Genomic DNA, 22,590 nt, shown 5'->3' with positions numbered 1-22,590 from the left:
GGTGTGTGTATTGTATGAGATTTAATTGAATAGTTCTGCATCAGTGCCAGGAAGTTAGTTGGTGTGTTTGCAGAGGTCTCTGTTATTTCTGATTAAGGGCTTGGTTGTCTTTTTTTCCCCCACAGCAAAGCCAATATTGGCTAGAAACAAAGTCCTTCTCAGGTTTCAATCACAGACAGTCAGAGAGAGAGAAACTCAGAGGTAGTAGGTACATCACGGCAGATTGGAAACACTCGTACGCCTCCAGGCCTTGTCCTAAAAGTGCCAGAGCCACACAATAACAACAGCTCAAATGGATCTGCTGGCTATTTCTGGAAGCAACGAATTCATGATATCTCAGCTCAGCAAAGATGTGCTCTGCTTAGTGCAAAATGAAAATGGGGATTGGAAAAATATCTTTCAATAGACAACGAAAATTATTAAAAAAGCTACCTCATTACCTCGTTGAGTGATTAGATACAACTTTGGTGATAGAGGAATTCAATAGCAAAGGCCCATCCCATATCATTCAACTATCTGTGTAAGAATTTGGTTATAGTAGGTCTGCTATGGATAATAAGTCTGTTTCAACATGACATGATTGTTTCAGATAGATTACACTTTTTTTAAGCAAAATGAGCACACAAATTCTCAGAAAACTGCATTAATAATGCTAAAAAAACACTTCTTTACAGATGTATATTTTTTTGTTGTTACAGCACTTGGATCTGAAGAAAAGGTTGCTCCGGGTTATAAGAGAATTTAACAGTGTAGAGTATTATTATTATAGCCTTGCAAAAAGCTGATGATCCCACTCTGGTATACTGTACCATTAACATTTGTGTTAAACATAGCAAAAGGGAGTAAAAAATCACTCGGTTACCAAATTTTTGCATGAGAATTTGAACTGACAACCTTTCACTCACAAGCCCAGTTCTTAAAGGCAAGGCCACGGCTGCAGCAACAAGTGTTTTTGGAGAGTCTTCGCTACAAATCCATCAACACCAGCTTCCAAGTGCTATGTTGAGTGACATCCAAGAATGACTATGGTTAACTACAGCCATACACTGACACCTAGTGTATTATTATGGTTACTGCAAATAACAGCAAACGACAGGACAGAGACATAGGCTCATTTTACAGTAAAGGCAGCTACTGTCTGCATTACAGTGTAGGTAACACAAAAAGGAATACGAATAATCTGCTCCATCTGATCTAAAGCGGCATCAACTAATCAAAGACAGGAACATGACTAAGACAGATATGCCACAAAGTAAACAGGGTGATGGCACAGGGATACAGAAGTTGAATGTGATGGGAGATAGCAGTGACGATGATGTAATTATCTGTGTTTGTGCATTTTTTATGTATTTATGTGAGCGCGCTTGTGTGAATGCAACCTGCTATCTCACCGTGTCTGCCTGTACACTATGAGAGCTATTTGGTCTAGCAAGGCAGATAAGAGGGTGATATTGAGGCCGGTGGGTGTGCTGGCTATCTGCCTCCCAGCTGCCAACGTAACAGGGTCACTCAGGTGCACTCTGCAGGGACAAGTGGATGAGCAGAATAGAGGAGATAAAGTAGGAAAGGACAGAAAGGGTGGAGGTGAGGGAGGTGAAATGACAAGGGAACAAAAGGAGGAGGAGATGGAGTGGACAAAGGACAGAGAGAGGGGTCAGCAGAGGAGACAGACACTGTACAGAGAGAGACGTACTGCTGTTCATGCTGTCGTGAATTTTCACAGCTCGGAGCGTGACAGTGTACTCTGTTTGTGTGTACATGTATGTGTAAAATCCAGGCATTGCTGAGCTCCATGTGCATGCGTGTGTGTGCAGCTCAGGATTTGTGCATTGTGAACTTTGCCCACTCCCCTCGCTTCTGTGGGGCTCCAGGTTTCGCCTGGTTGGTGGGACAAAACACCCACAATGCCGATTGTTTTCACAGCACACACACAGAGGATCAGGCCGGCATGGCAAACTGGCACCAGATATTATCATGTGTGTCGCTGCTGTTTTTGGTTTCATTCGGATTTTCTTTTTACAAAGACGAAGTATGCCTAATCCCCTCATGTCAACCTGACTACAGAGACTGCCAGAGAAAAAAATAAACATTGGAGTCTAACTTGTCAATTAACAGTTAACAGCAGCAACAGGCTCTTTCAAATGTACGCTTATGTAAAGCCTGAACTGTCACAAGTCGTTTTAATAAAAACTTTAGGGGATTTTAGTCACCTGAAGCAGAGCGCACTGAAAGGCAAATTAATATTTCCAAGATAAGCAATATTCTGACAGAGCAAGCCTTGCCCTAAATCAGCAGATACAATCCCAGATATAAAGCTCAGTTTGGGCTCTCAAAGATATGGAATGGCCCTAAATTCATGGAAGGCTGGAACCACATACATTATACAGCTATATGTGAGTCATTCATTGTTCATTTCCCTCAGCTAGGATTGAATACATTTAGAAATTTGTGTTCTCAGAGGAGAAATAAAGACAAAAATGTGTGCCACAGTGATACTTAATAACCAAACATTACTAAACAATAACCTAGATACATTTCATGATATGAGTACTATATTGAAACCGGGATTTGAACCACCGAAGGACCCATTCTGCTGTCTGTCTTGTCTTGTCATGGCATGGCAGGCTATAGAGAGAAGTACTAAGAGAGTGATCAGCACTGGTCCTGCACATCATAAGAATAAATGTAATGCAATCAAATGGCTTTGACAAAAGATTAACCTCACGGTCACATTGTTCTTTTAATCTTCCCTCACTCGTAGATTTTTCTATTACGGATATCTCACTTTTGACAGGTGGCATTGAAATACTTTTACTCCTCTAAACCGATCTTTCCCACATTTAGTTTGCAATTTAATTCCAGCATTTAAATCTAAAGTTTTCCATAACTTTAAACTTCAGACTAGGGCGCCGGGATAGCTCAGTTGGTAGAGCAGGCGCCCATATATAGAGGTTTACTCCTCAACGCAGTGGGCTCGAGTTCAACTCTGACCTGCGGCCCCTTTGATGCATGTCATTCCCCCTCTCTCTCCCCTTTCATGTCTTCAGCTGTCCTGTCAATAAAGGCCTAAAATGCCCAAAAGAAATCTTAAAAAAAAAAACTTCAGACTAAAAATTTCTAAATGGCACAGTGAAATACATGAAGCAACCAATACATAAACTGAATATTTTGTTTGAGTTTTAAAATAGCGCTCTTTGTTTTGTCCAAACATTTCCTGTAGATAATCTTACAGCAAACTGTAAACACAACATTGTCTAATATTAACTCTTCTTTACTTCTGCATTGGTGTCATCGACTCCTGAGAGAAATATCTGGCTCCTTAGATGCTAAATGCGCCGCTATGTCCACCAGCTAGTTGCTTACTTTGCTACCTGCCCAGCATCAAACAGCAGAGAGTCATACTGTGGGTTTATCAGAGTCCCCCCCCCGCTCCCCACCCCCCTGAAAACAAGGTTGATGAAAGTGAACAAAACAGTAAAATAATGAGTTAAAACGCTCATTGGAGCTGAGAGGGAACTGCAGAGATAATTCTCTGTGGGATGGTCACAGCAACACTGTCATTTCATAAGAATATTGATTAGTGGAACATTAAAAAACTTTTGAGGCCTGGAAAACATGTTAACAATGTGATCCATTTAATCTAATTACTATATTAGGATTGTGTTGGCATGGTAGCCTTGATGGTGTAATTTAGTTGCATAGAGAAAAAGGCCGACATACATGGAAAACACAGGTTACTTAGATTACCACTTAGCTAACTGCCAGATACGAACAACAATTGTTAAGAGGATACCAATCTCCCCACACCTCTCTGGGCTGTGGATGAAAGGTTTCACTCACTCATTGCAGATCAGTTAAACAAAAATCTAGATAATCAAAAAGAAGTATATAAAGCCTATTTCAAGGCTCTTCAAATCAATGAAATATACCCAGAGTGTGATCACACATCACTATGCCAGCCAACAGACAGCTGTGAGCACATGTACATGTTACGTAAAATGTAACTGGAGAGGAGAGGAACACTGCCAGGCTGTGGCAGCTGCTTCAAACATCTCTGAATCACGCTTTCACACGGAGCCTTTTGAGAAGGGAAGGGTCTGTGTCAGCCCCTGTCACTGGCAGGTGGACACCCAAACATTAGGGCCAGAATGGGGCTTTGGATGGAGAATTGGATGTGGCCCTGGTTTATTTTGTGCCATTAGTTTGAGAGAGTACAGCAGAATATTGGGAAAAAAAAGGAGAAAAAAATTACGAAATAAGAATGTTATCTTTCACATGGCAGAGACAGAGTGGCAAATAATAGATCTAAACCTGGCACTCTGTGTTATTACAGCAGCACTGTCATTTAAAACCAAATTCTACATATCTTATAACTTAAGGCTTAAAAACATTTACTATTTAACTGTGTTCCATCAGTCTGCAATCTTTAAAACTTTAGTTAAAAAAGTAAAAAGTAAAATCGCAGCAGAGGAGGGATCTCTTTCCCTGGATCGACAGACATGCAACAGATGTCATGCAATGAATAGAAAAATTACAGAAGTCAATCAGGATACAAAATATTTGTTTAGGGCAAACCATTCTGAATGAAGTATTGTGGTGCTGCAGAGACATCCCGGCCTACAAATCCTATTCTACAGACTAAAGAAAAAAAATCATTGTTTGGTACAGATCCTCGCAAAAATCACACTATAATCATTTTAATTTTGATAATTTTCAATGAAAATGAGAATAGTGATACAAAAATGATCATTCCCTCCAATATGGTGAATCATATCGCAATCGAAATATCAGTCAAAATTAATTAATTAGATATTTTCCTTATATCGTGCAGCCCTGGTAAACATATAAAGAATAGAACTCATGAAGATGTCAAGCAGCAGAAAATGATGCTCATGCCACAACCACCAATACTTACAGAAGAATCTGTATTAACCACAATATCATTTGGCACAGTGTCTTAACCCTTCAGCCAGCCAGCCATCCAGCCAGCCAAGCCCACAGGAAGATCACAGTCTGATGCCAGCCAGGTAAAACACATCCCCACTGATTTCTGTTCAAGTCATGTAATGAGCCTGTAATGATGATATTAAATATTGATAACCATGCTCACCTAACACTGGGCCTCTATAGGGGTCATCTCAACTCAAAACAAGATAGAAAAGAAAGAAATACTTTACACCTCTCTTGCTGAAGAAACAAAGATGAGGAGACTGCTTTGAAAACAACAGATTAATATCTCAAAACGTGTGATGAAACAATAAAGAGATATTGGAAGTATTTCACTTAAGGATATTATAAAATGCTTTGTTAAGTCATCATTTATGCTTCTGGGAAACTGAAGATCCAATGACTTATTCATTTTTTATTGACTTTTTAAACCACTTTGAGAGCAAAACATAAAAAGTTCAAACAAGAAGCATTTTAAGTGAAATCCAGACAGGCATCCTATGTTTGACTGCTACAAATCATCCCCACAATATCTGACATTCTCATACAGATAGCTAGAGGAAGAGGGAGAGGACAGACAGGAAGAGATGAGACAGGTTAACGTTACTCACGTTATCAATAACTTACCTTGTTTTTTTCAGTCACGAAAACGGCAAAGATCTTCGTGCTCTGCCCCCCTTTCTTTTTCTTTTTTTTTTTAACTTAATGTCAACTTCAAAACATAAAACGTGCACTGCAAACATACAGTTTGCAATTTTCGTTTGATTAAAGACGACACGTGAACACCAGACGCTGTTTGCTCCAGGTAGCTAGCTAGTTAGCTTTATCCAAACTTAACAACCAGCTTTGCACTGAAAACGTTTACATTCAAACGGGTTAATTTCATCTTGATAACTTAGCTGTGTTAACGCCGTTACTCGCTGTTCGGTCAGTTAACTGTTGGTCTTCTGTGTATCTTATAGTAGCCTAACGAGTGGCTAAGCTAAAGTAACAAACAAACAGTACTCTCGATGCTAGCTAGCTGGCTCTAGCTACCGCTTGATACAGGTCGCTAAGCAACAACAAGCTGTGGCTATGCCATAGACTGTGGGCTATGCTTAGCTAACCAGCTAACGTTAGCTTAGCGAGGCGGTCCTGTATCAGCCTGCAATGCAACCGGTTGGCTCATTAGATAGCGATATCGTGTAGAAGCCTGTTTAAACAGCCTATGTAATAGTACTATTACCGATAGCCACGTTTTATTTAACTATCAACTGGATAACTTGTTCTTTTTGACTACTTCTTTAAGGACTACATTAATAAAAAAATAAAAACTACAATTACCGGATATTCAATCTGCCGTCAAAGGGTTGCAAGTGTCGTGATCAACGGAGGAGTTAAATACGAGTGACCTCCGGGTTGAGCGAGAGAAGTGGGAGAGAGAGAACAGTCCAAGCCATCGTGTGAACATGGTGAGTAAAGCCAACGGATATATCGATTATTCTTGTTTAATCATGCATGTATAACGCAGATAAAACCGCAGTTATTACAATTCATCCAGTGAGAAATTCACAAAGTTGTGCAAAGTTTGTTAAAATTGATTTTAACCATAGCTACTTGTCGTCTGGCTCGCGGCTTGGCGTGTAACCAACTCTCTTAGGACTCATAAGGTTGTTTTATTAAAAAATCTAGTCAATACTCGTGTCATATTCATGTAACGCTTTGGTAATGTAGCTAATACTGGGGATTGAATCAATGCTGTTGGATGAATGGTAAAGATGGCGGTGAACTTGGTAACCTAAGTATATCCTGATTTGAACAGTGAGTCCTGTATGGAAAGCACAGTCTATTTTTGATGTGACCCCTTCTGCTTTAGTAAATCCTGTTGACAAGAATAGACACCCAGGCACCCACGTGCGCTGGACAGTTAAACTGTCCTCTCAGTGAAATCAATGCTAATAGTAGTAACATCACTGTTCTTTGCCGTGTGTCTTGCAGTCTGAGCCTATTAGAGTTCTGGTGACCGGCGCTGCTGGACAGATTGCCTATTCCCTGTTGTTCAGCATTGCCAAGGGAGATGTCTTTGGCAAAGATCAGGTAAAGAAGGGCTTTGTCTTTCTCCCTTAACACACTCAATTCCCTAATGTCATTACTAGACAGTGTAAGGGCATTATCAAAAGACATACACAGTACTCAGGTTTTCCTGATCATACTGTATCTGGGGGTGACATTGAACAGATGTTGCCCCTGTGTGAAGTGATCAGATTGCACTTGCTCATCCGGGAGCCCTGGAACAGCAAGGATCGTCCTTGAAGTCAATGATATGGATCTCATACCAAGGCTCTTAGGCCAACTTGGAAACCACTTGATCCATTTGGCACATGCCACCGTAAGTGAGGCCTTCACACTCTGTTCCAGAGACTACTAAGTCCCCCCCAGAGACAACTAAGTCCCCCAACTGACATGGCATACAAGGGAATTGGGATTTTTTTCCCGCATGTTTTTATTAATTTCATACCATTCATCCCTCTGCCTACTTCCTTCCCTCCATCTTCTGTCAGCCAGTCATCTTGCTCCTTTTGGACATTACGCCCATGTTGCCAGTCCTGGATGGTGTTGTCATGGAGCTGCAGGACTGTGCCCTCCCACTTCTGAGAGGTAGGAATTTAAGGGTGGGACACTCACGTAAAATAACATTACAATATATATATATATATATATATATATATATATATATCTTACAGTATTGATACACTGGCCTCAGATATCACAGTTTTCCATAAACATGTAGACTATGCATTTTACTTTAAAATCTACTGTTTTTGTTTGTAACATTTAGTTATTATTATATTATAGTGTATATATTCCCGTTTTAGGGTTATAATGTCCTGTTCATTAACACAAATAAAAAGGTATCATAGATGATTGTCTTGCTTTTGATAATGTCATTTTTGTGCACAGAGTAACACAACACTCTTCCTAGTAATGGTAATAATAATATGCGTATGCTTCCCACCCCAAGTAAACGTAGCTCTGGCCAAGAATGTGCCATCATCATGCTGGCATGTTTTGTAAAGAATAAAGGCCTGTGCATAGATTTCAGCTTTCTGGAGCCTCTAAATGTAATCAGGGCAGCAGTAGCTACAATGAGATGCTGGGGTAAAGATGTGGTGGATAGTTTAATATGAAGTGCTTTACATTTATAAATGCATTAAACTTCTGCATGGTTGGCCCCAGAGCCTTCACTTTTGAAAGGAAGGAGCCAGGGCTAAATTCGTTAAGCATCTCAAAATCACTCCTTTTCTACACAAACTCTTATTTATTTAATTGTTTGTTTTCTTTATTTGAAGTCCTATTAGATGCGACCATATCTTGTCTACTTCAATAATTAGGCAATGCTTTGCCACTGATGGTGGTCCACTCGTGATCTCCTGGGGTAGCTGAGCATCCTATAACACCCAGGCCATTTGGCCACATCAAGGACTGTTGATAAATATGGGCACTGCTGGTTTCCGTTAGGACTTTTGGTGTCATCACTGTAACCGATGTCATCAGTCGTGAGGCGCCATTATGTGCCATCTCCATTGTGACCTGGAATTTTTCCTTTGAATTGGTGCTGTCCTTTGCTTTGTTTGGGCAGGGGCTGTGAGAGGCCCCTATGTTAACCAACTGTGCTGCAAAGACAACGCTTCATACACTGAGATGGGCCCAGCCATACTGTAAAATACTCACACATGGGATATCTCCAAAGTACATTTCTCAAAATGGTATGCCTGTATGATTTAGAAAGGATAAAAAACTTTTGAAAAAAGTTTTTGTTTTAACCTGAGATGTCCTAGTGATGTATTGTCAGATGGACCACGTGTACATACAAGACTTTTGCTTCCTACTTTGTGTACTCTGGTGTAATTGTTTTAGAAGTTGTATGAAGTTTATTGTTAACTTCAGGAATTCCAACTGAGAACTTGTTTCTGTACTATAGTTGAGACGGACCAAACTCACATCCACACTACTACGTTTAAAAAAAAAAACTATCTATCTCCGTCCAAGACACAGCACTAATATGAGCTCACCAGTTACACAAAGGATCGTTACAAACATGCATCGCATACTTAGTTCCTGTCATGTGGGAATCTGCCCAGAAATCTATTTGATTTTTTTTTTGTTCTAAATAGTAGATGGTGACTTATGAATCTGTTGAGGTCTGGCAGAGTAGTTTTAGATGCAAAATGTCATGAAACTATATAAAGTATATAAACATTCAACCATTACCAGTTATGATGTCACTTTCTCTTTCCACAGATATTGTCCCCACTGACAAGGAGGAGGTGGCCTTCAAGGACCTGGACGCAGCCATCTTGGTGGGCTCCATGCCCAGGAAGGATGGCATGGAGAGGAAGGACCTGCTCAAAGCCAATGTGGCCATCTTCAAGAGTCAGGGCGCCGCACTGGAGAAGTACGCCAAGAAAACCGTCAAGGTACTGACACGCAACTTCATTTGTAGAGCCCTCATGTTGGCATTTTTAAGTTTATTTTCTAATGCTCAACCATATCTCTTTTTGCCCTTTATGATTTTAAGCATATTACAAGTTTTCAAGTGCCTCTACTCTGGTAAGAGTAAGATATAAAACCTACAGCTACCTTTTAAAACGAGCAAATCTATAGGACTATTAGTGAGCTGTAACAATAATGAGTTTACGTTGGTTGAGTTAGATCAGATGAGTCACTTAGGTTGTATTTTAAAATGTGTGTGTGTGTGTGTGTCTGTGTGTCTGTGTGTGTCTGTGTCTCTTTCAGGTGCTGGTTGTGGGAAACCCTGCCAACACCAACTGTCTGATTGCAGCCAAGTCTGCTCCCTCCATCCCCAAAGAGAATTTCTCCTGCCTCACTCGTCTGGACCACAACAGGGCTCGCTCTCAGGTGCGTTCCCTTACGCTCCCGTTTGTACTTGCAGTTCTTTTCACTCTTTTCTTTACAAATTGGGCTCAGACTTTGAGCTGCTACGTTGTCAGTTCTTTGTCTGAGCTGATTGCGAAACCCGATTTTGCTCTCTGTTCCTGTAGGTGGCAATGCGCTGTGGCGTTCCTGCCACCCATGTGAAAAATGTGATAATTTGGGGCAACCACTCGTCCACCCAGTACCCAGACGTGCATCACTGCTTGGTCAACATGTCTGGTAGCGAGCTCGCCTGCTTTGACGCAGTCAAGGATGATGCCTGGCTTAAAGGAGATTTCATCGCTGTGAGCTAAAGAAGATTTACTGTAATCTATAGGACTGTGAGATACATTTTGCATTTCTACACAGTTCCTGTGGCAGCCACTCAAAAAGTGCACAGTTTGCAAAAATAGGAAGGACAATTACAAATGACAGTGTTTCAGAAACACAGACTGAGGTTTATTTGTTGTTTTTTTCAATTCCAGAGATAACTGCTGCAGACATCTCTGCTTTTATCTCAAAACCTTGACAAATGAAACCAACATTAGCAGCACAACTCATTAACACAAGCTAGCCCTATAAGCTCAGTTCTTCTGCTCACATTCCCATTGACTGCCACTACGTCTTCATGTAATGGTCCATGTTCTTGTATTGCAGACAGTGCAGCAGAGAGGCGCTGCAGTCATCAAGGCCAGGAAGCTGTCCAGTGCCATGTCTGCAGCCAAGGCCATCTGTGACCACATGAGAGACATCTGGTCAGGCACCCCCGAGGTAAACCGCATATTTATTTGTGCTGTAGTTATGGTGTGGGGATGTTTGTCTGTTGCCACATTCTGTCAAGGAACCATGCGTATGCATGGCTTCATAAATCTGACAAAAACAGTGTAAATGCATATTTCTGTGTTTGTGCTCCCACAAAAGTTTTAGTCATGAATATACACAAACTTTTAGGAGTTTGTTTTGCGAACAAGTGAGATAGTTAATATTTCTGACTTATGGCTCTGTGCAATTTTAGTGTTAACTTTTGTATTATTGAATACTCATTTTGATGATGGTGATGACAAAATATGCAGTTTTAACCAGTTTTTCCTTTTTTTTTTTTTTCCTTTCTTTCAGGGTGAGTTCATCTCCATGGGTGTATACTCCTCTGCCAACTCCTATGGAGTCCCAGAAGACCTCATCTACTCATTCCCTGTCCAGATTAAGGTGAGACTGATCTGACCTTGTGTTCACTCCTCTATCAGCCTAATGTATTGAAATCAGCTAATAGCTAGCAATCAACTACAGTGTGTCTGTCCTTAAAATGCGAAACAGTGTGAACATATGCCATTGAAGCATATGTTCCAAAATACAAAATTTACGAAGGTTTGCTGTTTCCTCAGGACAAGAAGTGGAAGATTGTGGAGGGCCTGGCCATCAACGACTTTTCCCGAATGAAGATGGATGCCACAGCAGCAGAGCTGATAGAGGAGAGAGACACAGCTGTGGCTTTCCTAGGAGTATGACTAGATCCTGCAAGGCCACCCAGCCAACACTTAGACAGACCCAACACTCCAGACGCACGCCTGTGACGAAGCACTCCACCGACCCCTGTATTACTGTGTGTGTGTCTGTGTGTGTCTGACCTTACACAAACACAGTGAGTAAGTGTTTATGAGTGTAAAGTTGGATTTCAACTTGTGCGTTGGGAGGCTACGGTGTAGAAACTAATCCTATGCACATAGCCACCGGAGCTTTAGCTACGTTAAGGTGCACCTTTTAAAAAATGTACACCACCTATGGAGATGTAGACAGTGATTGGCTAGCCTGGGTTTCCTTCACAAGTTGTTGATACCGGTACAGACATATTGTGTTTACTTTGGCGATACATGAAGTCTCCTTTTCAGTAGACATCAAAGACACCTACAGAAGGGGCACTTTACACTATGACACAATGGCACAAGTATAATTCCACCTTAAGTGTATAGTATATACTGAAAGTCCACCAAATTTGTTACCAGCTATTTTTTTTCTCTGGTTTTAAGTAAAACATGGATGGTTGTTACATAAAATCAATGATGCACTAAGTCCTTGAACACTGGAATGGATAACGTTTAAGCTAAACAATAAAAAAAAAAAAAAAAACTGTAGTAAATACAGTGTAGTTGTGTTTTTTTATGGTTTTACATTTGTTTTCTAAGTGTGTTTGTTTTGCAGGCACATAAATAGGTACAATGGGCCTCATTCACCAATATCTTAAGTTATCTATAAGTTTTTTTCTTAAGTTCTTAAGAACGTTTGGTGAATGAGGCCCAATGTAGTTAAGTTGTGATACTTCTATCTTTATGTGGCACAGAGGCTGAGTGATTAGCACTGTCACCTCATAGCAAGTATTTCCAGGTTTCAGGTTTTCGGCCTGCTGGACAATTCCTGTGTGTGTATGTTTTCCCACATTTCAACGTCCTGCATGTTCGGTGAATTGGTGTCTAAATTTGCCATAGTTGTGAATGTTTTTCTGTATCAGCCCTGTGATAGAGAAATAGATCATATTTTATTGTCCCTGTAGAAAAATTGGTCATGGACTCTGAACTGCAGTTACAAATACAATTAATACAATATACAAGACTGACAACTTCACAAACCTGCATTAGATTAGTAGGGATATACAGGTGGATGGTCAGACAGATGTCCAGTTTTTCTCAATGTTTGGACCAGGATGTACTATGCAGGCTGGAAGGGGTGGAGTTTAGAACCATTACATTCTGTAATGTAATCGCAGTCTGTAACGGGTATAGAAAATAATGTCCAGTTGTTTAGTTAATGCTTATAACACTCAACTACATGGTAATGAGAAGTAACGTAGTACTGTCATTTACTAGCAGGAAGTATTTCAGACATAATTCTGCAAAAAAATATTTTCAATAACCAAGGATTTGATAACATAGCATTATATCTAACAGACATATTGTGACCTGTATTGTCAAGACCTGGTAAAAGTTCTTTGCAGACCGTTAATACTAGTAGAATACTATGCATCAGAAGCTGAGGTACAGCGCAATGTCACAGTTTGACCAGGCAAGGGCAGTATTACCCAGCAGCACAAGGGTCGATTATGTATCATTTGTAATTAGTTAAATTCAAGCTGTCATTGCTGATTAAATAGGTAAATCATTAAAGGGGCCAAATCTACCAAAAAACAATCACCATTCCAACATTAATGAGGTAACTCTACTAGAATGCTGAATGTTACGCAGTCAGTGAGAACTACTTTATTTTATTTCGTTGCAATATTAAAAAGGCACGACATATTCAAGAGAAACAGATACAACAAACGAGAAAAAAAACGAGCGAAAAGGAAATCACATAACCGAGATAAATAATAATGAAATGTGTGTCATGTGTCATATGCTTCAACGGGAATAAAAAAAAATAAGAAAAACACAAGTGGTCAGTCAGTAAATACAGATATTAACGCAGATGTAGGGCTTTTGGAATTTTACAACCTTTTTCGTATATTTTGTACCATATTATTTTGTTTAAATTTGCAGCAAATATAAGAGTATGTTTTGGGAAAAACGACATTTGTGTATAATATTGGTGGCCAAAATAATGACATTATTATTCCAAAACTGCTTCTCCTTCCTCCAACTCCAAATTGTATATGTTCGTATGTTAGAATCTACTTGATCACTATTAGTCATCCAACATTAGTGTTGACGAACTGACCGAAGAGCCGGTTAAATCAACCGGCCGGCCCGCTTGAGTCTAATGTAACCGTGCAACCGGCCGGCCCGCTCGACTCTAATGTAAGCGGTGTCTTGGTTCTCGGCAAGTTTGAGTTATTAACCTTATTAACTTATCTGGTGCATCTTAGAGGATTGTGTTCACGGCAATTCACACATTATCGATGGGGAAGTACAGTACATCACATACAAATACACGTCATGTTATCTTGGTAGTTATGTTAAGTTAAACGTTAGAAAAGTGAATGTTGCTACGTGGTAGCTAGGCTAGGCTGTCACAAGGAGACCACGCACCAGGCTACTGAACGAGACCGTAAGGACCGTAACCGAGGCTACTGCACGAGTCTATATTCAAACGGGTGTCTAGTTTCTCGGCAAGTTTGAGTTATCAACCGATAGCAGAAGCCTTTATGTCTCGTGCATTTAAGAATTGTGTTCATGGAAATTCATATGCTACATTACCAAGGGGAAAGTATTAGGCCTATATCCCATAAAAATACACGTAATGTTATCTTGATAGATATGCCCCCACCGCCGAGGGCACGCGAACCGGTGACCGAATCTATTAACTCGTAAAAGAGTCGGTTGTCCCATCACTATCCAACATTGATAGGCATCCTAAAAGCACTTAGCAATCTACAAGACAACGATGTTCCATGGTTTCAATGTCTGACTAAAGAAAGTACAAACATTCAAATCCAAGTTAAACTTTTGACGCAAAAAGTCATTACACGGGTACATCAGGTACATTTTATTATTTTAATACATCCATTATACATTTCCTGTACATTTCCAGCATTCTTTAACCCGGAATTGTCAGAAACCATATCTCACGTTGCAGAAATATATTGGTTGTCAAATCTGCGTCACGGGAATACAGCTTTTTCATTGGCTGCCAGCTTCCTGCAACGTTCCCATTCGCCCCTTCCTGGAATGGCACTGTTGTGTAAAATATCATCAAACTAACTACCATTTTTTTTAAAGTTTATTTGAACCCTTTTCAGCGATGTCGAAGGGAAACAGAATCCTGGGGTATTAAGGCGTATACCGGTTAAAAGCAAATAAGCAAAACATATTATACCTCGCTGTCTCCTCTGCGGGATTGCTGTGGTCCTTCAGACCCGCAGGACCAGGCCGACCCCATCGACTTTTCTTCCGCCAGTATCCTACTGTCACACAGTAAGAAATGATTTTAAATCTAATAACAGTTGATCACTTTGCCTCTTGACATTATCAAGGTATTCCCAAAGCGAGTGGTGTCGATCGTATCTTCAAGATAGCTATTAGCCCACCGGCTAACGGTTATTTTTTTTATTTTTATCGAAAGCGGGTCTTTTTTCCCCCGTCTGGCGTTCATCGCACCGTCGTAGACATGAGTTTTCTTTATGTATATGAAGGGAGCGCACACTGAATGCAGCGTAACTCTCTTGTTTCTTGAGCACAACCCGTCCACCCATCCATCATTCCTTTCATTTCCGCAGCCTAGCCTCTGGAGTTCCCCGTACGTCAAGCAGGTCATGCGGATGGAGTCACTCGTGTATGCATCTCACCGCTTAATAATTTACGTTTATTGGCAGTGTAAAAAGAGGCTGAAAATCGCCGACTCTGTGGCAATACGCTGATCCAAATGAAAGCAGGGGGCGAGGCGAAAAGAAAAACATAACGAGAGGTTGGGAGTCACAGACATGAATTGTGACGTGGGCAACAGTATTGGGGCTGGAAAATGAGAGGCAGGCACCGCAAGCAATAAAAGATCCTCCTAGACCAGATACAGCTTCATGTTCAGGGACGGCATCTGGCATCTGTCCATGGAGATAAGTGTGACTGTCCTTGTTTTTATTTTTCTAAGTACGTGAAGTAGAAAGGACGTGTCATCCTCCAGAGCTTCAGTGGTGAATTGACTGCACAGGCTGTACACCTCTGAGTAAATGAACAGTTGGCTTTTTTTTTTTTTTCAATGGCACTTCGGCTTTCACTTTGAATCCCCTCTGGAATATTTAACTCGAAGCTCAGTTTAGGATTAACCTTATTATTTAACCGTATGTATTGCTGAACTGGTCGCTACGTTACTTGGCATCTGAAAAAAAATGGCACTTTATGTAGAAGGTAAGTAGTGTTGTGGAGGGTGTATTCAACTCTTAACTTTAGATGTACAATTAGCCTAGATACATTGCCTAGCCTACGTCTAAGTGGATTTAAAGGACCATACCTGTGTTTTTTTTATTTACCAAACCATCAACATTAATGTGTGCTGCCAGCCCAATTTTCTAATCTGTTTTTAAAAATGTATTCATACTGCCTTCCATACAAGCACTTGTGTATATTCATTTCAGTAGCCTACAGTAGAGAGAGTTTGCCTCACATACCAACTGATCCATCACATGTGACTAACCGTGCCATACCACACTGTTTCATTTCTGTCAGTTTAAAACACTGACTGATTCCTTCACTTAAAGGATTAAAGCTTGACTTTCTGAAAAGTTATTGAATGCAGATTATAGTTTTCCTTACATTATCCTTTTTATTACTACATGACCATTTTGCCAACTACATACTGTATCTTTTGAATGCATTGGAGATGGGTAGTAAACTCTAAACACTTAAATGATTATGTACAGGATGGGAAATCTGTACCTGAACACACCATGCTGAAACTGACAAATTCAATACAAATATTTGTATGGACCTTTTTTTAAGGAAAAAAAGAAAAAAGAAGTGAATTCTGGTCAAAGTTCTCCAGTTTTCTCCCTGGATTTATTTCACTACTTCAGGCTTATATTTCATCAGCTACCCTTTAGTTTTTTTGTGTTTGTACTTTTTCTGTTATAGCATGGATATGCTGTCTAATAAGCAACCAGCCTGCCAGTAATTTACACGTTACTGCCATTAAAAAAGCATTCAGCCCTCAAGAATAAATCTGATGTGCCAATGCGAGTGGATTTTGGGGCACAGTTGCAGGTTATTTGACTAAATTCTGAAACAACCACTATTGCTTTTAAGTATTTAGAAGAGAACCAGACCTCCAAATTGTAGCTGTCAAGTTGACTAACTACCTAAAGATGCGATAAATCGATTTACTCAATCAATAAACTGTAATTTCGATTATCAGTAAATCATTTAAGCGGAAAATGAGGTAAAAACTGCAAACGTGATGGATACAGCTTTCACACCATAGGCGGTTGTGATCTGCATTTGTCATTATCACACGTTTATAGACTAAAAAAAACAGTGAATTGATTAGTTAAAGTAGTTAGTCCATTAAAACAATAAAGTAATGGATATAGATTCCAAAATGCCCTTGATGACAAACGCTGGCATGTGGCAAATTCCTTTTGCAACTGTTGCCAAATCCGTGGTGACATAGATATGGCTTGTCTTGCCATATTTAACCAGAAATACTCTAAAATACTTTTACTTTTTATATAAAGCCAATAGATGGTCCTTAAGCTACTAATAAATAGTGGTATGTTTGTTTGATAATTTTATCCAGCGTCAACCAGCATGTCTTATTTATTACTTATCTTTAAGGTCAGCCACCTGGCTTTGCCACCACACACTTGCATGTTGTAGGCTAACTAGTTTTTTTACTTTAAGTTTGTATTTTTTGAGAATGTGCAAACAATTTAGCCTTAGGTCTCATCAAAACATTAATCTCACACACTACAGAAATCAGAACAGGCTCAACAGGTTCATTTTGTCACATTTCTTTTATCTCATCCAACCTGCGATTACACTACTTACATTTTGTCGAAGCCGTTAATTGGTCAGAGTTTGCCAGTCATGTTGGACAGCTGTGGTGACTACAGAGCTGTTGAGGTCTTTTGCTTGCTTTCATTTATTTAATTTTTTTTTCAGATCTCTTTATTGAATTTTTCCAGGACAAGCACAATATACATTACAGCAGCACCCCACAAACTACGAGGTAGCAGCACAAGAAATGTCCAGATAAACAAGCAAACCATTGCAGAACCAGTAATGAAACATGGAAAAACCAAAATCAAAAAGGAGTGGTTAAATTGTAACGGAAAAATAAAAAATATAACACCTGAACTAACATGGCAACAACAGAGATTTGGGGAAAAGAGAAAAGGTGGCGACACACTTGTGGCAACAACTCGATAGGACTAATCAGGCACATGAGATGTGCAATCAACTCACGACTGCTGGGTTTTGCTTTCATTTTTACCATGGCCTGTTTGAATTGGAGTTTAGAGGCCAATACTAGATTTTTTTTTTTTCTGTTGATGGACTAGTTGATTAAGCTTTGCAGCTCCATATTAATTTTTCTGTACTTTTTCTGTAGTACAGTTTAGGACTTCTATTTTTCCAGCATCTGTGATCCAAATTAGTCAGATTTTTAAGATGTATAAGAATATCAGTAGAACTTCAGTTATCCAAATATTTAAAAAAAAAAAAAAAAATCCCTTTTTATAGCTGTGTTCAGACAAGGATAAAACGGATAGTTTGAGTTAATGGAATGAGTAAAGAATAATTTTGAGGATCTAGAATATGTACAAATTCATGTTGCTGCAGTGTTAATCCTTGCCCCATATCTTCCACTAATTCGCCTGTTCAGGTCTGAGTAAAGGAGTGGCCAACGGAGAGATGGCTCAGTTCCAGGAAATGATGCGGCAGCAGCTGGAGAGCTCCATGCACACTGAGCTAGAGAAACTGCTGGACACCACTACAGGCGCAGAGAGAGAGGTACACTAACACACCCTTTCTCTCCGACCATCTGGTTGTGATTTAGAGGGTGATTGGGTCATGCACAAGCACTGGAAAAACACAAAAGTGACACATACTGTAGCACAGTGCCAATGAGGGTCCCACCTACATGCTTACAGACGCACACACATACATAAAATGTACGTCATAAAATTGCAATAGGCGAGGTTTTTAAGCAAACATCCATCTGTTTTATCAGCCTGAATCATAATATAATGCGTCATTAGAGACTTCCAGCCCAACTGGACACAAAATGTATTCTGGTGTTGGGAGTGGACCCAAATTAATTATGACCTAAGAAGAAGACTTTTGTATAAAGCAATCAACAACATTCAGACAAAGATGTCACAATAAATTGCTGAACACAAACCTACCAACACACAGGCTTTGACTCTTTTAGACATTAACCAGGCACTCTCAAACTGCCAGCAATCACAAAAGATGGAAATGATACACAGAAGAAAAAAAGGGTGCGAGGGGTCAGTCGGTCACACAGTACTTCACACACACACACGTGTTCAAGTGTGTTCACAGTAAAAGCTTTTGTACTTGCACTAAGCACAAGAAGTTATGCAAGCCAATAAGCCATGAAAAAAAGCAACCCAAGACTTAGAGTTGCAAACCACTAGATTTTATAAATAAAACACATAAAATCAAACAAATCATTATAAGGAAGATTGCAGAGAAAGACATAACCTTATAGTCAAATATTTAGGATGGCATATTGTAGACCTTGTTCAGATAATCTGTGCATTTTGAGAAGCAAGCTGTAAACTACTACTATCTTTCTGGACAAATTAAAAAATTTCTGATTGGGCAAAATTGTACTTATGACTGAAAATTTCAGCCCGCCTTTTTAAAATGTATGAAGCTTAAAATAAAATCCTTGTGTTTTTCAGGTGTCCAGGAAAGACTTTGAGGGCTTCAAGAATCTTTTCCACAGATTTCTGCAGGTGAAGGGGCCATCAATAGAGTGGATCAAGATACAAAGACCTCCAGAGGACTCGGTGAGTCAAGTTTGTGGAGGTTTTTTGTGTGTTACTGTGCGCATGTGCTGTAAATGAGAGAATAAGAACATTAGGTGTGTTTGTGGTGAGAAAGAAAACCCTGGATTTACATCCCTTTGAGCCCATATAAGAACTTGTTGTTTGCCAGTAGCTCTTCATGTTTCTGCATCTTATGAGTGTATTCTCGAAAATATTTATTTTTAAATGTGTGTGTTGTACACACATTATCTTTGGTATTGTCTTGTCAGAAGACAAAAAGCAATCCCTAATACACCAAGAAGTAATTAACATCCAACACAAAACATGAACAATCTCTAACCAATGGGCTGCGTTAGTGGAGGGATTTTGCTACTGGTACAGATGAGATAACCATCCAGGAATACCAGTTTGAGTGATACACCCACAAGTTTAAAGGCTTATCAGATGCTAAAACACTGCACTAAAACTATGACGCAGATCTTTACAACACTGGAAAGTTGTCAACCATTTATGCTCATTCTTAGGATTAAAAGATAAACAGAAGAAGGACGCTAATGGACACATGTTAATTGAGTTTAAATCAAGTGTTTTAACAGTGCACACAATCAGATATTGACCTTGCAACACCTTTTGTATTTAAAAATATTCACCATTAAGTCCCCCTTTTGTCTTGTATGGGCAGCTAAAGATGTGGTGCACCAAGCAGGTTAAAAATGCGAAATGAAAGCAACAGTATGCAGCTTTTCACCTTGAGTCAGTCGTGTGTTAGTGCTCCACTTAATATGTACAACTATATATCAGCTTACATCAGGCTGCACCCACAGCAATAAAACATACAGCCTGACTGAAAATATCCTGGACCACACTGAGAACAGGTAAACGGAGGATTTGTGCTTGGTCAAGATATTTTTTACAAACAAGGGTAATATCCTATTTAATTACCAATGTTTCATTCAGAAATAGATTTACAGTATATAACCAACTGGAAATGCAACTTAAAAAAGGACTGGATTTCCTAGAAGGAAGTATGTTCCAATGACTTATTTCTATGAAATGGAAAGGTGACTTATTGATAAAATCATGACGTCAAAGGCAATACTGTTAATGTATTATTATTATTATTATTATTATTATTATTATTATTATTTATTATTATTATTATTATTTATTATCATTATTATTATTATAACCTTTATCTATTCAGGGATGGCCATTGCGCAAATAAAAAGAAAAGAAAAAAAATCCCAAAATTACAGTACATATAAATAATATGATCATTAAAACAATACCAAAATTACAATAGGTAAAAACATTGATGATCGAACAATCCAAAAATTACAGTACATATAAACAATAGAATCAAATGAGAATCCCAGATATAGGCAAATAAGAGGGATATTAAAAGCAAGAGCAGTCCCTATGTAACGCATCACCCTGAATGTCTCAATGGAAGCCAGTCGGTCTAATTTGAGTGAGTCCCAAAGCCTGTTTTTAATCTTTTTGATAAAAAATACAATGATGGATAAGAAACCGCAGAGTGCTATGATATACCGCATCAAGCAGCTTCAATGTGGCAGATTAAGCATGCATGTAAAGAATGTCACCACAATCAAAAACAGACATTATGAGTGATTGCACCACAGTTTTTCTACTGAAAATTGAAAAACAAGACTTATTTCTGTACAGGAAACCAGTTTTTCTCCTCAGTTTTTGGTTAGATGTTCCACATTAGCCACACTGTATTGTTTGACCAAGGTTTCAAAAACTGTGGCCAAACAACACAGTTTGGAAATTCAGCGGTAATTATTTAACTAACTTGGGTCACCACCTTTTTATGTAAAGACACAACCTGAGCAGATTTCCAAACACTAGGGATTGTACCAGAAGTAAGGGATTTGTTAAATATATGACAAGTCTGCGGGTCACCGGTACGTTTTTTTACTCTAAAATTATTATAGGGGGCATCCTTCTCGCTTAGTGTGTGCTCAAGGTTCACAAATGCTATGTGCCACTCAACCATCTCAAATTTGTGGATCTCTCTGTGTGTATTTAGGGTTTGAATAGTATAATAGTAAGTCCATGTGGAGGTATTAGAGGCAGTTCTCTGGAATTGGAATTGTTTTGTTAGCGTAAAGACTTAAGTATTACCTAAACTAGTGATGCTTTGTAAGAGTCACTATTTTTCAAATGCTGGCTCCTTACTTTCCAGTAACCAGACCAAAGCCATGTTTTTCATTATGGCCTGTCGAATACTTGACTCTGGTTTCTGAGTTTTACTTGACTCAGACAAAAAAACTGTAAATCATTCATCTGTTTTATTGAAGTACTATAAATTACACATTTGGCTCATGGTAAATTCTTTTATTATGTGGTTCATTTTCAGATCCTAAGAGTCTTTACTGGGGCAATTGTAAGCCAAAATCTCCAATGATGTAGACAGAAGAGTTTGAAGTGTTATTATCTTACTTGTGACAGGTTAAGTTAAAGATAAGCTGGTAACCAAGTAGTATCAGTCTGTCTCTTTTGAAACCCTTAACACACCGGAAGCAAGTGGTGCATTGCGTGGTATTGTTTATTTAAAGCAAAGAAGCACTTTAATCTAGAAATAGTAAAGTGAAGTATTTTTTTTTTTTTGCATCAAAGCTGCAAGTAAAGCTGCTAACCCTGTTCAACAAGTTCTTATCACTTGAATTAGATGACGTGGGATTCAGGACACCTCGACTGTTACAGCACTTCCTTGTCGGCTCAGTTGCATGTTAGAGGGAACATCGTGTCCATTGTTCTTTGTGTCCTATTTGTTCCATGCCACTGCCATGTGGAATATTGCTGGATCGGACAAAGTAAAAGCAAGTCATAAACGCATACTGCTCGATGGTGGTAATGCTGTCGGAGGGATTTGATTCCCACTATAGCCACCAATAATACAATGACCTCCTCTGCGCATTTTAGGAGTTAGTGACAAGAATGTCACATTAAAATAAGCTGCGCTTCTGACTGCGTGTGGTTATCCCTCTGGATGTAGTAATCAAGTCAGGAGGTTTAAGGCAGGCCATTTTTAGAGCCCTTTTTCTAGCCCCGTCCCTAGGTGGGGGGAGCAGAGTGGATCCTTAAGAGGGCTGCTCAGTCATAGATGCCGAAGGGCTGTTTCTGCCTCATTCCAAGAGCCCAGCGACTGACTCTAGCACTCATGACTAGGGCTTCCAGATCTCACAATCCTGCCCTCATCGCCAATTGCTATTTGCCATTGGACTTACCTGGGGTGTTAGGGTGGATTTCCTTTTTAAGGAGGGCAGCTG

The 22,590-nt window shown here is 39.5% G+C and overlaps 3 protein-coding genes and 1 long non-coding RNA gene across 12 annotated transcripts in view; 2 read left to right on the top strand and 2 right to left on the bottom strand.

The window, feature by feature from the left end:
* wdpcp (WD repeat containing planar cell polarity effector) overlaps window positions 1-6,304 on the bottom strand; it is a 76,937-nt gene extending 70,633 nt beyond the window's left edge. For all 7 annotated transcript variants that reach the window (XM_028602771.1, XM_028602773.1, XM_028602775.1 and 4 more), the window contains exon 1: window positions 5,575-6,304. The gene's annotated coding sequence lies outside the window, so the exon portion shown is untranslated. The remainder of the gene's footprint in view (window positions 1-5,574) is intronic.
* mdh1ab (malate dehydrogenase 1Ab, NAD (soluble)) lies at window positions 5,532-11,995 on the top strand. Of its 2 annotated transcripts, none has more exons than XM_028602779.1 (10): window positions 5,532-5,752; window positions 6,295-6,398; window positions 6,925-7,023; window positions 7,488-7,584; window positions 9,229-9,404; window positions 9,724-9,846; window positions 9,990-10,166; window positions 10,519-10,632; window positions 10,978-11,067; window positions 11,244-11,995. In XM_028602779.1, the coding sequence occupies exons 2-10, from the start codon at window positions 6,396-6,398 to the stop codon at window positions 11,364-11,366; spliced, it is 1,002 nt and encodes a 333-aa protein (XP_028458580.1). In that variant the 5' UTR covers window positions 5,532-5,752; window positions 6,295-6,395; the 3' UTR covers window positions 11,367-11,995. The 2 variants fall into 2 exon arrangements, with proteins under 2 accessions (XP_028458580.1, XP_028458579.1); XM_028602778.1 differs by having other exon boundaries at window positions 6,236-6,398.
* A 377-nt stretch (window positions 11,996-12,372) lies between these two features.
* LOC114572150 (uncharacterized) lies at window positions 12,373-15,396 on the bottom strand. Its single transcript, XR_003694739.1, has 2 exons — window positions 14,665-15,396; window positions 12,373-12,620 (listed from the first exon to the last, which is right to left on the bottom strand). It is a non-coding gene; the product is annotated as an uncharacterized LOC114572150 (long non-coding RNA).
* The window catches only part of ugp2b (UDP-glucose pyrophosphorylase 2b), a 43,981-nt gene continuing 35,872 nt past the window's right edge, over window positions 14,482-22,590 (top strand). Inside the window, exons 1-3 of one of the 2 annotated variants that reach the window (XM_028603614.1) lie at window positions 14,482-14,762; window positions 18,160-18,287; window positions 19,208-19,315. In XM_028603614.1, the coding sequence (XP_028459415.1) occupies window positions 18,189-18,287; window positions 19,208-19,315 (207 nt within the window). In that variant the 5' untranslated portion in view covers window positions 14,482-14,762; window positions 18,160-18,188. Of the gene's footprint in view, window positions 14,763-14,913; window positions 15,690-18,159; window positions 18,288-19,207; window positions 19,316-22,590 lie in introns of those variants that run through there. The other variant, XM_028603612.1, reaches the window with a different exon arrangement.

Source organism: Perca flavescens, chromosome 17 (genome assembly GCF_004354835.1).
Source record: "Perca flavescens isolate YP-PL-M2 chromosome 17, PFLA_1.0, whole genome shotgun sequence".
NCBI classification, from domain to species: Eukaryota; Metazoa; Chordata; class Actinopteri; order Perciformes; family Percidae; genus Perca; species Perca flavescens.
Note: the sequence above shows the minus strand (reverse complement) of the source record. Positions and strands in the feature narration are given on the sequence as shown.

What these genes read in the sequence shown, in the direction of transcription:
- mdh1ab (XM_028602779.1), top strand. An exon ending in TGCCCTCCCACTTCTGAGAG is followed by an intron (nt 7,585 to 9,228) that starts GTAGGAATTTAA and finishes CTCTTTCCACAG; the next exon opens with ATATTGTCCCCACTGACAAG. An exon ending in TTAAAGGAGATTTCATCGCT is followed by an intron (nt 10,167 to 10,518) that starts GTGAGCTAAAGA and finishes CTTGTATTGCAG; the next exon opens with ACAGTGCAGCAGAGAGGCGC.